Raw genomic sequence first — 18002 nt, 5'->3', positions numbered from 1 at the left:
TGTGGTTTCTCCCAAAACTCGAGGGAGAAACATCAATATATTTCCTCATTCACAGAGCAGGCGTGTAGTTTCTCCTTGAACAACAGCAACATTATCCTTTATTGCCTCATCTTTGATCAGAGAGAAACACAGCATTAAGCAATCTAAGACATGTAGCCAACACAACGCTGAACCCTCATTAAATTAGCTAAAAACAATCCTAAATAAGAGTGGCGAGGGCACCTGTACCAGACTGGGAGAGACAGACCAGAGCAGGAGAGGACACCTGTACCAGACTGGGAGAGACAGACCAGAGCAGGAGAGGACACCTGTACCAGACTGGGAGAGACAGACCAGAGCAGGAGAGGACACCTGTACCAGACTGGGAGAGACAGACCAGAGCAGGAGAGGACACCTGTACCAGACTGGGAGAGACAGACCAGAGCAGGAGAGGACACCTGTACCAGACTGGGAGAGACAGACCAGAGCAGGAGAGGACACCTGTACCAGACTGGGAGAGACAGGCCAGAGCAGGAGAGGACACCTGTACCAGACTGGGAGAGACAGACCAGAGCAGGAGAGGACACCTGTACCAGACTGGGAGAGACAGACCAGAGCAGGAGAGGACACCTGTACCAGACTGGGAGAGACAGACCAGAGCAGGAGAGGACACCTGTACCAGACTGGGAGAGACAGACCAGAGCAGGAGAGGACACCTGTACCAGACTGGGAGAGACAGACCAGAGCAGGAGAGGACACCTGTACCAGACTGGGAGAGACAGACCAGAGCTGGAGAGGACACCTGTACCAGACTGGGAGAGACAGACCAGAGCAGGAGAGGACACCTGTACCAGACTGGGAGAGACAGACCAGAGCAGGAGAGGACACCTGTACCAGACTGGGAGAGACAGACCAGAGCAGGAGAGGACACCTGTACCAGACTGGGAGAGACAGACCAGAGCAGGAGAGGACACCTGTACCAGACTGGGAGAGACAGACCAGAGCAGGAGAGGACACCTGTACCAGACTGGGAGAGACAGACCAGAGCAGGAGAGGACACCTGTACCAGACTGGGAGAGACAGACCAGAGCAGGAGAGGACACCTGTACCAGACAGGGAGATAAAGACCAGAGCAGGAGAGGACACCTGTACCAGACTGGGAGAGACAGACCAGAGCAGGAGAGGACACCTGTACCAGACTGGGAGAGACAGACCAGAGCAGGAGAGGACACCTGTACCAGACTGGGAGAGACAGACCAGAGCAGGAGAGGACACCTGTACCAGACTGGGAGAGACAGACCAGAGCAGGAGAGGACACCTGTACCAGACTGGGAGAGACAGACCAGAGCAGGAGAGGACACCTGTACCAGACTGGGAGAGACAGACCAGAGCAGGAGAGGACACCTGTACCAGACTGGGAGAGACAGACCATAGCAGGAGAGGACACCTGTACCAGACTGGGAGAGACAGACCAGAGCAGGAGCGGAGCAGTGCAGCAGGTAACAGGGTATGTGAGAGTGTCCAGAGATGAGTCTTTCCTTGGAGCAGGACACAGAGCAGAACTAGGACAGCATCATACTTTCTGCACTACAGAAACTACAGGACCAGTCAAAAGTTGGGACACACCTGATACACCTCATAGACAATCAGGTGAGAACAAATGATAGGATAGTCCCACTAAACCCAAACCAGATGGGATGGTGTATCACTGCAGAATTCTGGTTAAGTGATGCAATGTTCAATAGCATCACACTTAACTCCTCACTTCCCCTTTCAGGTCCATAGGGTTTTTCTGCTCCCTGCTGGAGACTGGAGCACACTGCAGTCCCTTTCAGGTCCATATGGTTTTACTGCCCCCTGCTGGAGACTGGAGCACACTGCAGCCCCTTTCAGGGCCATATGGTTTTACTGCCCCCTGCTGGAGACTGGAGCACACTGCAGTCCCTTTCACGAACATAGAGTTTTACTGCCCCCTGCTGGAGACTGGAGCACACTGCAGTCCCTTTCAGGTCCATAGGGTTTTACTGTCCCCTGCTGGAGACTGGAGCACTCTGCAGTCCCTTTCAGGTCCATAGGGTGTTACTGCCCCCTGCTGTGACGGATCCAACAAATATCCCCAGGTCCCATCTCATCCAACACATCAATGACTCTTATAGGAGGGAGGGAGCATTACTCATGTTAAGCTATGGAATGAACTGGACATTTTATGGTGAATTTTAATACAGATTTACTTTAATACAATAATAATTCATTGAATGTAATTAGCTTGTGTTTTGTAATTATGTTATTGAAACAGAATAAGTCAGTAATGAGGGAATAAATAAGTCCAGTACAACCATTACCTCTCTCCTCTTTCACATCCCTCTATCATCACTCCATGGGGGAGTACAACCATTACCTCTCTCCTCTTTCACATCCCTCTATCATCACTCCCAGGGGGGAGTCCCAATAATCTCTCCTTCCTCCTGAAGGATACATTTTACAAATGTAAAATAATTGGATTGGTGTTGGATTGGTGACATGGGGTAGAGGGAGTTTACATTAACCAGTCATTTCCTTTAAATCCATGACGGGAAGTGGACAAGTTCACACTTAGAAAGGAGAGATAATTGTTACACACCCCATGTGTTCTGATAACTACAGGAATGAAACCAGATTGAGGTTGTCTGCTTTCTACACACACATACACACACACACACAGAGAGAGAACATCAGGTAAAGTTGTGGAGATGAGGGAATATGTGATCAGAACCCCTCCAGTCTGGTTAACCACAGTCAGGTCCAGTATGGACTATCAATACAAGTCACCATTCAGAATGTGACCCAGTTCAATGGGTCTGAACAGAACTGGGGGACGTCAGACATCAAGTTGTCTAAACACAACTGGAATATAATTAGTTTGTGATTCATTGTTAATGGATTTTCAATGAGGAACACAGAGGAACAACCCTGACAACACACATCACAAAATAACACTAAAAACAAAGGGGGAGGAAACCACTAAAGTCATGACCATATTGTCATGTTGTAATGACAGGGAGAAACCATCTAACATCTAGAACACTACTTTAGACCTGGTTATAAGAAGCCTAGTGCACTACGCAGGGAATAGGGAGCTATTTGGAACAGAGACACTAACTCCTGGATGAAAATCTCTCTCTCCCTCATCTGTCTGATGTATCTGCCCATTTCCCCTCCCCTCCTCCCTTTTCATTCTATTCTATCAGCCACACCACTAGCTCACCTCCACACAATACATTTACAAGTTAAAGACACACCTTGGAATAAATAACAAAGGAAAACTATTACTAGATGAAGTTGAGTGTTTTTTATTATTTCCCATCACCATAAATCATATTTAATCACTGAACAGTAGCAGACCTAACTTCATCTGTTCCTGACTCTGGATAGTGGATTAAAAAGACCATCAATCTCCAATGATATTAAAGTACTATTCTGAACATTACTGATATACTGAGTGGCAAGTCAAGATATCTGCTGGTTTTATTGTTTGGTCAACAGCACCACCTGCTGGACAGGTTTAATGTTGCTGGACTGAGCAGTATGGGAGGATGAAAGATGACACATTTAGGGCCGGTTTCCTGGACATCTACATTGAACATACTGTTTAGTCCAGGACTAGGATTCATCTGTGTCTGGGAAACCAGACCATATAGTTTAGTAGAAAGTAAGTGATACCAGCTTGTAGTGGGCTGACTAGTCCTGAATTGTCCTTTAGTTCCTGGACCATTTTCCATGCAGCTCCAGGTGACAGAGAACACATCAATTAGGACCGAGCCAACAAGCTGATCAATGATACTGAGGAGAATTACATAGAGACAGAGAACCAACTGAGAAAACATATCAATGGTTCTGAATGACAACCAATATACATCAACACCAGACATCATGATTCAAGGAAATGTACAAGATTAAAACATTGTATTGAATTTTAATTAATAACAAATCAGTTTACAGTTTAACCAGCTCAGCTATAGACTACACCAGCATGACTAGTATCTATGTGGACCCTACTACAGTTTAACCAGCTCAGCTATAGACTACACCAGCATGACTAGTATCTATGTGGACCCTACTACAGTTTAACCAGCTCAGCTATAGACTACACCAGCATGACTAGTATCTATGTGGACCCTACTACAGTTTAACCAGTTCAGCTATAGACTACACCAGCATGACTAGTATCTATGTGGACCCTACTACAGTTTAACCAGCTCAGCTATAGACTACACCAGCATGACTAGTATCTATGTGGACCCTACTACAGTTTAACCAGCTCAGCTATAGACTACACCAGCATGACTAGTATCTATGTGGACCCTACTACAGTTTAACCAGCTCAGCTATAGACTACACCAGCATGACTAGTATCTATGTGGACCCTACTACAGTTTAACCAGCTCAGCTATAGACATACCAGCATGACTAGTATCTATGTGGACCCTACTACAGTTTAACCAGCTCAGCTATAGACTACACCAGCATGACTAGTATCTATGTGGACCCTACTACAGTTTAACCAGCTCAGCTATAGACTACACCAGCATGACTAGTATCTATGTGGACCCTACTACAGTTTAACCAGCTCAGCTATAGACTACACCAGCATGACTAGTATCTATGTGGACCCTACTACAGTTTAACCAGCTCAGCAGAACCAGAGAGACCAAACCCAGGATAGAGGGGCTGAGTGAATGTGGTCTGGACTCTGTGGAGGAGGGTCATTGTGTCAGAGACACTGTAGAAGGACAGAGTACCTGCCTTGTGATCCAGGTACACTCCTACTCTGGAGGACTGAGGGCCTGATACTTTAGTCACAACATTATTGTGTCTGAAACAATAATCACCACTAGAGCACACTAATCTCCAGGACTTGTTATTGAATCCAAATACACCATCATTACCTCTCTCTGTTCTGCTGATGTCTTTATATGAGACTGCTGTAATAACACCACCACTCCACTCCACCTCCCAGTAACAGCGTCCAGACAGACCCTCTCTACACAGAACCTGCCTGTAGTTGGTGAATCTGTCTGAATGGTCAGGATATGGTTGGACTTGGTCTGTACAGGTCACCTTTCTGTTCCCTTCAGACAGAGAGAGGCGTGTGTGTGCTGTGTTTGGGTCCAGTGTGAGCTGACAGGAATCTGGGAGAAGAGCAGAGACCAATGAGGGGAGTCAGAACAATAAGTTAAGTCAGATACTGTATCTACCCTGTCTTTGATTAGAGCACAGCAGAGATCAAATCAGAGAAATATGAGGAGTCAGATAGATACCCAGTCTTTGATTAGATCTACTATTGCTATATATTTCTAGAGGGATTGTTAGGAGTGTCAGTAAAAAGAGACTGTTAGTTACTTCACAATAAAGAGACTCACATTGTAACAACTGTTCTCTGGTCTTGGGCTCTGGAGGCAGTACAACATCCACTATATTCACTACAGACACACAAACACATTGACAGAGAGAGGGAATGTTATCATCAGACCATATTCCACATGTATATGACTAGTAGGGAACTTTCAATGGTCTAAAGTTGATGTTCTTATTGTTTTCAACACACCTGTAGTGGAGATCTTGGTCCATTCTCCTTTAAGGAAGTCTTCTAGTTTCTCTCTCAGTTCAGACACAGTCTTACTCACATCTCCAAAGTACTGAAGAGGACGGACAACGATGCTGGGTAAGTCTGAAGATACACTGATACTGGAGAGAGACTGATAACTCTGGAGAGAGAGAGAGAGACTGATAACTCTGGAGAGAGAGAGAGAGAGAGAGAGAGAGAGAGAGAGAGAGAGAGAGAGAGAGAGAGAGGGACGGACAGAGAGAGAGAGGGGGACGGACAGAGAGAGAGAGAGAGAGAGGGACGGACAGAGAGAGAGAGAGAGGGGGATGGACAGAGAGAGAGAGAGAGAGAGGGACGGACAGAGAGAGAGAGAGAGACGGACAGAGAGAGAGGGACGGACAGAGAGAGAGACAGGGACAGAGAGACAGGACAACATAATGATTGAGATGAATAGTTTCACATGAAGTTAATTTCATATCACATGTAACAAGACAGTTTAGTTACCTGGAGGAAATGGATGTGATCCTCTGTGTGTGAGAGCTGCTCCAGCTCAGTGCTTCTCTTCCTCAGCTCAGCTATCTCCTGCTTCAGTTGCTCCAGGAGTCCTTCAGCTTGACTCACTTGAGCCTTCTCTTGGGCTCTGATCAGCTCCTTCACCTCAGAGCTCCTTCTCTCAATGGAGCGGATCAGCTCAGTAAAGATCTGATCACTGTCCTCCACTGCTGACTGTGCAGAGCGCTGGAGAGAGGGAGAGAGAGAGACAGGGACAGAGACAGAGACAGAGACAGAGAGAGAGAGAGAGAGAGAGAGAGAGAGAGAGAGAGAGAGAGAGAGAGAGAGAGAGAGAGAGAGAGAGAACAGGTCAGGATCAGATGAGCTCCTGCATTTTTCAGCATTTTCTTAAAAAAAGATAGATTAGGAGTTAGATAAACTTGGATTTTTTGTCAGGAACACATACTGGATTCTACCCTCTACAACATAACCCCCACTTCAAATCAAAACTTAAAACCTACAACCTGATTTTGGACGGAATTACGGAATCACCTGGAAGGTTCACAACTACCAAGGATTATTAATCTATACAGCAAATTCTCTGGAAAACAACAGAAACCTGAAAACACCATCCAACCTGGAACTGAGTGAGTAATGTTTAGTCTGAAACTATATTTTATCTCCAAAAGCCAAGAAGAAAAATACACAACATTACTTTATAAGGACTGAATTCTAACATAATTCTGCCAAGCTTGATACAGCTTCAACTAGCACTGACGTGTCAAGTGAGAGGTGTCAAAGCCCATTAGCCCAACAATGGCAGGAGAGTCACACAGTCTACCCCAACCAAATGGAGAGGCCTTAGAAGCTCCCTCCCGCTGTTCAGAGGTAATTACAGTACCCTGTGCATGTAAAGAATGATAAAGCAAGAAAAGATTACAAAATGAAGCTCCTTATCGAAAATCATTGAAATGAAGGACAAATTCACCCAGCTGGAGGTAAGGCAGGTGGAGCTGGAACAGCAGGTGATTACACTTCAGTCAGCACAGACCCAGACAACAGTCCAGCACAACAACATCCCCTTAACCAGACCCGGAGAGCTGGAGGTGGACAGAGACATATCTGCACTCTGGACAGTGGTGAGACAACTTCAACAGGAGAAAGAGGAGCAGAACAGAGCATTAGAGGAGAGGATCAGACTGCTGGTGGAGGAGAGGTTGAGGGGGATGGAGGAGAGGGTGAGGGGGACGGAGTGTGACAGAGAACAACCCACTAGAGAGGTGGCCACCACCACAGAGAAGCCAGCAGAACAGCCCACCTCAGCACCTGACAAAAGTCTCAACACCACAGCAGAACAGTCCACACCAGACCCTGACCATAGAGTCGACATCACAGCAGAACAGATAAATGAGGAACCCCAAGCCCAGCGGCTCTCACCCCCTCTGAGCACCCCCCCTGTCAGCCACCCTGATGGCCCTTCTGACAACCCCTCCACACCCACTGAGGACAAACACAAGACACAGATTGTACAACTTATGGACTCAAATGGGAAATATATAGAAGATAAAAAACTTTCTGTCTAAACTCTGGTGTCCAAACACCCAGCGCGCCCTCGACCTTCTGTCTGAGGACCAACTAGGTTCACCCAGCCACATAATAATACACACAGGCACAAACGACCTGAGAGCACAGCAGGAAAGGGTGGCCACAGCACTGAAGGGAGTGATTGAAAAGGCTTCTTCTACTTTCCCCAACGCACAAGTGGTTATCTCCACCCTGCTACCACAAAAATACTTCCACCCTGCCACAATACCTCGGGTAAACGCAAGTATTTCCCGTGACTGTGCCTCAAAACCAAACGTTTTCCTGGCCCACCACTCCACCCTGGACTTGAACAGCCTCTATGACCAGGTCCACCTCTACAAGGCAGCAGTGCCCACCTTTGCCCGGACTCTAAAGGACATCGCCCTCAAACGTATCCCCAACACTTCACACAGGAGCAACAGATCAATAGACACCCTCCCAGACCTGCAGGACCCCCCCTGGACCTACACATAGAGGACCCACGCCAAGAGGAATTACATCCAGACCACAGTACACCCAGACACATCCACACCCCCACCCCAACCAATCAACACCCCCCCACGTCAACCATGCCCACACCCCATTTAGGCCCCCTCAGATCAGACCTATGCCACTCCTGCCCACCCCATGCACCCCACCCCCGCAAAGAGGGCCTCAACATGGAAGCCACACATACGCCCAGGTAGTGAGTGGGCAAACAGTCCCAACCCCCACTCTCACACTCGCCCAAGCCAATGGCATGTACCAGATGCTCAGCAGGCTCTGCTCACACTTACTGGCCTGAGGCCAAACCACAACCAACAACATTGGACACTCTATGGAACAAAAAGCCTTCACTATATCATCCTGGAATATCTAAGGCCTGAGGTCATCAAAGAATAAAGAGCAAAAACATATACATGATCAAATACAGATCTTAGAATCAACTATTAAAGACGACCAGAACCCACTGGATTCTCCAATTACATTGAATGAGTTACAGGACAAAATAAAAACCCTCCAACCCAAAAAGGCTTGTGGTGTTGATGGTATCCTCAATGAAATGATCAAATATACAGACAACAAATTCCAATTGGCTATCCTAAAACTCTTTAACATCATACTTAGCTCTGGCATCTTCCCCAATATTGTGAACCAAGGACTGATCACCCCAATCCACAAAAGTGGAGACAAATTTGACCCCAAAAACTACCGTGGAATATGTGTCAACAGTAACCTTGGGAAAATCCTCTGCATTATCATTAACAGCAGACTCGTACACTTCCTCAATGAAAACAATGTACTGAGCAAATGTCAAATTGGCTTTTTACCAAATTACCGTACAACAGACCATGTATTCACCCTGCACACCCTAATTGACAACCAAACAAACCAAAACAGAATTAGGCCGATACCCACTAATTATCAAAATCCAGAAAAGAGCTGTTAAATTCTACAACCACCTAAAAGGAAGCGATTCCCAAACCTTCCACAACAAAGCCATCACCTACAGAGAGATGAACCTGGAGAAGAGTCCCCTAAGCATTCTGGTCCTGGGGCTCTGTTCACAAACACACCCTACAGAGTCCCAGGACAGCAGCACAATTAGACCCAACCAAATCATGATAAAACAAAAAGATAATTACTTGACAGGTTGGAAAGAATTAACAAAAAAACAGAGCAAACTAGAATGCTATTTGGCCCTACAAAGAGAGTACACAGCGGCAGAATACCTGACCACTGTGACTGACCCAAAATTAAGGAAAGCTTTGACTATGTACAGACTCAGTGAGAATAGCCTTGCTATTGAGAAAGGCCGCCGTAGGCAGACATGGCTCTCAAGAGAAGACAGGCTATGTGCTCACTACCCAAAAAAATAGGTGGAAACTGAGCTGCACTTCCTAACCTCCTGCCCAATGTATGACCATATTAGAGAGACATATTTCCCTCAGATTACACAGATCCACAAAGAATTCGAAAAGAAATCCAAATTTGAAAAACTCCCATATCTACTGGGTGAAATTCCACAGTGTGCCATCACAGCAGCAAGATTTGTGACCTGTTGCCACGAGAAAAGGGCAACCAGTGAAGAACAAACACCATTGTAAATACAACCCATATTTATGCTTATTAATTTTATCTTGTGTCCTTTACCATTTGTACATTGTTAAAACACTGTATATACATTTGATATAATATGACATTTGTAATGTCTTTATGTCTTTATTGTTTTGAAACTTCTGTATGTGTAATGTTTACTGTTCATTTTTATTGTTTATTTCACTTTATATATTCACTTTATACATTATCTACCTCACTTGCTTTGGCAATGTTAACACATGTTTCCCATGCCAATAAAGCCCTTGAATTGAATTGAATTGAGAGAGACAGTAGGTTCAGTAGCCTCTCTGCACCTCATTGAGTCAGAACTCTGCCACCCTGCTCTCCAGGTCCACCAGGCCTTGTCCTACCTCCTGGACATATACAGGTACAGAACACCTCTTGGTCCTGCTCTACTCTCCTCCCTCCTGGACAGACAGGTACAGAACACCTCTTGGTCCTGCTCTACTCTCCTCCCTCCTGGACATACAGGTACAGAACACCTCTTGGTCCTGCTCTACTCTCCTCCCTCCTGGACAGACAGGTACAGAACACCTCTTGGTCCTGCTCTACTCTCCTCCCTCCTGGACAGACAGGTACAGAACACCTCTTGGTCCTGCTCTACTCTCCTCCCTCCTGGACAGACAGGTACAGAACACCTCTTGGTCCTGCTCTACTCTCCTCCCTCCTGGACAGACAGGTACAGAACACCTCTTGGTCCTGCTCTACTCTCCTCCCTCCTGGACAGACAGGTACAGAACACCAGCCTCTCTTTTCCGGGCAAGAAAGTTTCTGTCCACCAACATCTCTTCTGTTTTGACATCAATACCGTAGTTCTTGGTAAACTCAGTTCAGCATGATGTATCTAGGAAGTTGTTTGAGTTTTATTTTAGTTTTACTATTGAGAGTTCCCTCTATTTGTGCTTTCACTAGATTCATCATTGTCACAGAAAGAGAGTCCCTGTCTTCCTAACATTGATGTGACCACAACAATTCTCCTCAGATACTCCCTTCTCTCTGCAATATCACCAGCATGGTCAGATGTTCAAATCTGAGCAATGTTCCCATGATTGATAGTTTCCTGGTAGCTTTGCCACAACACTGTCTCTGTGTGTTTGTGTCATCTAATGTTTGACAAAGATAAACTAAGATTTTTTCCAAATTTTTGCAATATCACTTATAGCCTGGCACAAATAGTAAAACTACATTAAATACAACGTTAACTAGATATTATCTGTGTCATTTATAGCCTGGCACAGATAGTAAAACTACATTAAAGACAACGTTAACTAGATATTATCTGTGTCATTTATAGCCTGGCACAGATAGTAAAACTACATTAAAGACAACGTTAACTAGATATTATCTGTGTCATTTATAGCCTGGCACAGATAGTAAAACTACATTAAATACAACGTTAACTAGATATTATCTGTCATATATAGCCTGGCACAGATAGTAAAACTACATTAAATACAACGTTAACTAGATATTATCTGTGTCATTTATAGCCTGGTACAGATAGTACAACTACTGTAGCGACCCGCACAGACAGCTGTGTGTTATGTATAAATAAAGAATGTAGAATGAATTTAATTCAAGTGAGACTTTAATGTATAGGGGACATGAGTCGTCATGGTTACTCATGTTTATGTGATGAGGCAGCCCAGCTGGTTACATGAACCAGTCTATTCTCTGAAAGGGGTCCAGACAGCCTGATCCCGACAGTGGGGTCAGTGGGATTGAATAGGGGCCCCTCTCTCTCTCTGACTGGAGGAGAGAAGTGAAATGGTGTGTCTCCTCTGGTCAACAATACTCACCTTGAAAGACTCCACAGCCTGTTGGAGCTCCTTCAGCTCCTTCTCTCTCTCCTGGAATCTCTGCTGGACCTTCTTCTGACTCATCCCCAGCTGCCTCTGTGGAGAATCACTCTTCAATGAGCTATCAAGCTTTATTAGTCCAGTAGATCAATAGTATAGTAATGTGACATAGGACCCACAGAGAGGAAGGTCTACAATCCTGAGGAAGTCCCTTTACAATATTATATTATGTTGCTATGTGAATGATTATAGTTTTTATGGTAGGCCTACATGTATCAAGGGGTTGAGACTGAACTTTGGACTCATAAAAGGCCATTCAGAATGATAATAGTGTTTGACTTTAGAAAATGGTGATACATTTGGAGAATATGGGTTAACATATCTATATACTCAAGGTTTGTGTTCATATTTGTGGATCCATTTCATTTGAATGATCTCATATTCAAACAGATTGAGTTCCTACTGTATCTTTAATTCTTTGTTTATCAGACAGTCACCAACAAGTTGTTCTGGTCTTACCTGTTTCTCAGTCCTCTCTGCTGCAGCTGACACTGTATCATGGCCTTTATGTTCATCCATTGTACACAGATAACAGATACACTGCTGATCGGTACGACAGTAAACCTCCAGCAGTTTGTCATGATGAGAGCAGATCTTCTCCTGTAGTTGTGCCGTGGCTTTGACCAGCTTGTGCTTCTTGAAAGCAGGAAATTCATAGTGAGGTTGGAGGTGAGTCTCACAGTAAGAGGCCAGACACACCAGACATGACATGAGGGCTTTCTGCTTTCTGGTACCAGTGCAGAAATCACACGCCACATCTCCAGGTCCAGCATAGCACAGAGCAGGAGGGGGAGCAGCCTGGAGTCCTGTCTTCTTTAGTTTCTCCACCAGCTCAGCCAACATGTTATTTTTCCTCAGATTAGGCCTTGGAATGAAGGTCTCTCTGCACTGAGGACAGCTATAGACCCCTTTCAGATCATCCTGATCCCAGCAGCCCTCAATACAGCTCCTACAGTAACTGTGTCCACAGATAGTAGTGACTGGCTCCTTCAGTAGATCCAGACAGACAGAACAACAGAACTGGTCCTGGTCCAGCAGAACTCCCTGTTGAGCCATTTGGACGGTTGTTCACTCTCACACAGACAGACGAAAGAGAGACTCAGATCAGTTTCGTTCCCACAGAAAATAGTTTGTGAAGGGGAGGGACTTCCAGGTTCTGCCAGAGGGCTGGGGTTGGAGGGAGGGAAGGAGGGAGCGAGAGAGGGAGGGGTTAGAGGGAGGGAGGGAGAGAGGGAGGGGTTAGAGGGAGGGAGGGAGAGAGAGAAAACTGCAGGCAAAGTTGAGAAGGCCTTAGTTTCTAGGTTAGGACCCTTAATATAGAATAAATTAAATAGAGTGGTTAGAATATATAAAGGGTAACAGTTTCTATGAAGATTCTACGAACCAGTAACAAGGCTACTGTCATGGAAAGTGGTACAGGAAATATAAAGGAAGGATTTATACATCTATGATATACTGTATGTAATGATATGTCTTCTAGATGGTGTTCTATACTGTATGTAATGATATGTCTTCTAGATGGTGTTCTATACTGTATGTAATGATATGTCTTCTAGATGGTGTTCTATACTGTATGTAATGATATGTCTTCTAGATGGTATTCTATACTGTATGTAATGATATGTCTCTGTCTTCTAGATGGTGTTCTATACTGTATGTAATGATATGTCTCTGTCTTCTAGATGGTGTTCTATACTGTATGTAATGATATGTCTTCTAGGTGGTGTTCTATACTGTATGTAATGATATGTCTTCTAGATGGTGTTCTATACTGTATGTAATGATATGTCTCTGTCTCCTAGATGGTGTTCTATACTGTATGTAATGATATGTCTCTGTCTTCTAGATGGTGTTCTATACTGTATGTAATGATATGTCTTCTAGATGGTGTTCTATACTGTATGTAATGATATGTCTTCTAGATGGTGTTCTATACTGTGTGTAATGATATGTCTTCTAGATGGTGTTCTATACTGTATGTAATGATATGTCTCTGTCTTCTAGATGGTGTTCTATACTGTATGTAATGATATGTCTCTTTCTTCTAGATGGTGTTCTATACTGTATGTAATGATGTCTTCTAGATGGTGTTCTATACTGTATGTAATGATATGTCTTCTAGATGGTGTTCTATACTGTATGTAATGATATGTCTCTGTCTTCTAGATGGTATTCTATACTGTATGTAATGATATGTCTCTGTCTTCTAGATGGTGTTCTATACTGTATGTAATGATATGTCTCTGTCTTCTAGATGGTGTTCTATACTGTATGTAATGATATGTCTCTGTCTTCTAGATGGTGTTCTATACTGTATGTAATGATGTCTTCTAGTAGTGTGGGGGCTGTGCTTTGGCAAAGTGGGTGGGGTTATATCCTACCTGTTTGGCCCTGTCCGGGGGTGTCGTCGGATGGGGCCACAGTGTCTCCTGACCCCTCCTGTCTCAGCCTCCAGTATTTATGCTGCAGTAGTTTATGTGTCGGGGGGCTAGGGTCAGTCTGATATATCTGTAGTATTTACCTTGTCTTATCCGGTGTCCTGTGTGAATTCAAGTATTCTCTCTCTCTCTCTCTCTCTATTGTGTTATTGACTTGGTTCAAATACTAACACACATTCAGTTAATGGCTTAGTGATAATGGTAGTTGAACAGTTGTGTGTGTACTGCCTGGAATAATGAGCCTGTACACCCAGTAGAACCAGGAATGAAGAATGGTAGTGTAAACTGTAACTGTGCTGTAAAGCTATGAGCCAACTGGCTCTGATGCTCTGTACACCCAGTAGAACCAGGAATGAAGAATGGTAGTGTAAACTGTAACTGTGCTGTAAACCTATGAGCCAACTGGCTCTGATGCTCTGTACACCCAGTAGAACCAGGAATGAAGAATGGTAGTGTAAACTGTAACTGTGCTGTAAAGCTATGAGCCAACTGGCTCTGATGCTCTGTACACCCAGTAGAACCAGGAATGAAGAATGGTAGTGTAAACTGTAACTGTGCTGTAAAGCTATGAGCCAACTGGCTCTGATGCTCTGTACACCCAGTAGAACCAGGAATGAAGAATGGTAGTGTAAACTGTAACTGTGCTGTAAACCTATGAGCCAACTGGCTCTGATGCTCTGTTTCCTAGGTTGAAGAATGTATGGTTTTCTAGCCTTTAACTCACTGGCTATCAGACTGGGGGTTTTAGTGTGTAAATAAAGAACTTGAAGTAGAAGCTAAGACAAGACAGGAAGCAAAGAAACCATTGTCCAATCAGAGAGACAGGAGGCAAAGAAACCATCGTCCAATCAGAGAGACAGGAGGCAAATAAACCATCGTCCAATCAGAGAGACAGGAGGCAAAGAAACCATCGTCCAATCAGAGAGACAGGAGGCAAAGAAACCATCGTCCAATCAGAGAAACAGGAGGCAAAGAAACCATCGTCCAATCAGAGAGACCGGAGGCAAAGAAACCATCGTCCAATCAGAGAGACAGGAGGCAAAGAAACCATCGTCCAATCAGAGAGACAGGAGGCAAAGAAAAGATTGTCCAATCAGAGAGACAGGAGGCAAAGAAACCATCGTCCATTCAGAGAGACAGGAGGCAAAGAAACCATTGTCCAATCAGAGAGACAGGAGGCAAAGAAACCATCGTCCAATCAGAGAGACAGGAGGCAAAGAAACCATCGTCCAATCAGAGAGACAGGAGGCAAAGAAACCATCGTCCAATCAGAGAGACAGGAGGCAAAGAAACCATCGTCCAATCAGAGAGACAGGAGGCAAAGAAACCATCGTCCAATCAGAGACACAGGAGGCAAAGAAACCATCGTCCAATCAGAGAGACAGGAGGCAAAGAAACCATTGTCCAATCAGAGAGACAGGAGGCAAAGAAACCATCGTCCAATCAGAGAGACAGGAGGCAAAGAAACCATTGTCCAATCAGAGAGACAGGAGGCAAAGAAACCATCGTCCAATCAGAGAGACTGGAGGCAAAGAAACCATCGTCCAATCAGAGAGACAGGAGGCAAAGAAACCATCGTCCAATCAGAGAGACAGGAGGCAAAGAAACCATACGTTCACAAAAGAGAAAAGGTGAGAACAACTCAACCTGGAATCCTCGTCTGGGTCCCTCTGGGGACTCTATGGCTTCAGAATCTACTAGATGGTGAGTTATAAGACTCATTTATAGTTAGTGTTATTGTCTTTAGATATTTTAAATAATCTGTGTCTTGAATGCCACGTCTTGAGTAGATATCCACAGTTACATAATTAGTATCTTAAATAATGTGATAGAAAACCACAACAGGTTCTGAGTGGAAGTTCAGTTTGAAAATCTTTATCGATATACAAATGTTCACATGCAATGGTCCTGAGTGTTACAACAGTTTTCTCTCTCAGACGTGTCTGGTGCAGAACATGGAGGTCTTCCTACCCAGGGCCAATCCCTCAGTGATGCCAACCTGATGTTTGAGGTTGGAGTTACACATCTATTAGCCTGGTCCCAGATCAGTTTGGGATGTCCTACTGACAACGACCATCAAGGTCAGCAAGAAAACACAAACAGGTCTGGGACCAGGCTACACTTAAATGGGCATGTTGTCAAACTCTTTGTTTTTCCCTTCTAACCCACATCAGATCACTCCTAATCTTCTTTCTTATACATATTATATTATCTACCCATATTTCACTGATCGTTAGTTTCTTTCCTCTCCGTACAGTTCTTGTTGGGTGGAGTAGAGATCAACAAAGACAACAACATCATCTTGCTGGACCTGGAGATGGCATCTATAAGGCAGGGACGGGCCTTCCTGGCTCGCATCAACGACAACATTCCCAAGACCCTCTCTTCCATGGAGCAGATGGTGAAGGACCTGGAGGACCAGAGAGGGGGCTCTCCCTCTGGCTGCACCCCGCTTTGAGAGCCTCATTCTGGGCATAGTCTACTCTGCCCACCAGGCCAAGCTCCAGGAGAGAGAGGAGGACCAGGAGAAATGGGGAGAGGTGCTGAAACTTTAATGTTACAGTCAACGAGCTGCGTAGACCGGAAGACATCACAACATTTACTTAGATTTGAATACAGACTGTTCATTAGCCTGGTCCCAGATCTGTTTGTGCTGTATTGCAAAATACCAGTTGGTTAGATCGGAGTTGGCAAGACAGCACAAACTGACCTGGGACCAGGCTAACTATTCATCAGTTTAAGGGACCAGGCTAACTATTCATCAGTTTAAGGGACCAGGCTAACTATTCATCAGTTTAAGGGACCAGGCTAACTATTCATCAGTTTAAGGGACCAGGCTAACTATTCATCAGTTTAAGGGACCAGGCTAACTATTCGTCAGTTTAAGGGACCAGGCTAACTATTCATCAGTTTAAGGGACCAGGCTAACTATTCATCAGTTTAAGGGACCAGGCTAACTATTCATCAGTTTAAGGGACCAGGCTAACTATTCATCAGTTTAAGGGACCAGGCTAACTATTCATCAGTTTAAGGGACCAGGCTAACTATTCATCAGTTTAAGGGACCAGGCTACCTATTCATCAGTTTAAGGGACCAGGCTAACTATTCATCATTTTAAGGGACCAGGCTAACGTTTCATCAGTTTAAGGTACCAGGCTAACTATTCAACAGTTTAAGGGACCAGGCTAACTATTCATCAGTTTAAGGTACCAGGCTACCTATTCATCAGTTTAAGGGACCAGGCTAACTATTCATCAGTTTAATGTACCAGGCTAACTATTCATCAGTTTAAGGTACCAGGCTAACTATTCATCAGTTTAAGGTACCAGGCTAACTATTCATCAGTTTAAGGTACCAGGCTAACTATTCATCAGTTTAAGTTGAAGAATCAATACACAAATCAAGTTCAAGATCAAAAATCTATTTTTTAATAAAGTATAAAAAGTTTATAAAACGTAACAATTTATCACCAGAAACAGAGGTTTATAAAACATCTGAAACACAAGATATGTGTTGTAAGACATATTTGAAACATCTGTGGATGTTGTGTTGTGTGGAGTCAAAGCCACGATTGAAACATCTGTGGATGTTGTGTTGTGTGGAGTCAAAGCCACGATTGAAACATCTGTGGATGTTGTGTTGTTTGGAGTCAAAGCCACGATTGTTCCTGTTTATAACAAATTGAACATTTTCAATAAAACACATGATTTGAACAAGACAAAGGTAACAGATTACAAATGCAGACAAGAACCTGACTAAATAAAATAAACACGCGATTCAAAGTAAACTCAGCAAAAAAAGAAACATCCCTTTATCAGGACCCCGTCTTTCAAAGATAATTTGTAAAAATCCAAATAACTTCACAGATCTTCATTGTAAAGGGTTTAAACACTGTTTCCCATGTTCGTTCAATGAACCATAAACAATTAATGAACATGCACCTGTGGAACGGTCGTTAAGACACTA

The 18002-nt window shown here is 44.3% G+C and overlaps 1 protein-coding gene across 3 annotated transcripts; it reads right to left on the bottom strand.

Moving 5' to 3' along the window:
- Window positions 1-3292: 3292 nt before the first annotated feature.
- Window positions 3293-12765, bottom strand: LOC100136000 (VHSV-induced protein). 3 transcript variants are annotated; one of them, XM_090230762.1, is made up of 6 exons: window positions 12058-12765; window positions 11539-11634; window positions 6068-6301; window positions 5564-5723; window positions 5379-5438; window positions 3293-5147 (listed from the first exon to the last, which is right to left on the bottom strand). In XM_090230762.1, the coding sequence occupies exons 1-6, from the start codon at window positions 12652-12654 to the stop codon at window positions 4633-4635; spliced, it is 1662 nt and encodes a 553-aa protein (XP_090086888.1). In that variant the 5' UTR covers window positions 12655-12765; the 3' UTR covers window positions 3293-4632.
- Between the last annotated feature and the right edge of the window lie 5237 nt (window positions 12766-18002).

This window comes from Oncorhynchus mykiss, chromosome 4, assembly GCF_057628025.1.
Source record: "Oncorhynchus mykiss isolate SJ-2025 chromosome 4, ASM5762802v1, whole genome shotgun sequence".
Taxonomy (NCBI): domain Eukaryota; kingdom Metazoa; phylum Chordata; class Actinopteri; order Salmoniformes; family Salmonidae; genus Oncorhynchus; species Oncorhynchus mykiss.
The sequence above is the reverse complement of the archived record's forward strand: the minus strand, read 5'-3'. Positions and strand labels throughout refer to the sequence as shown.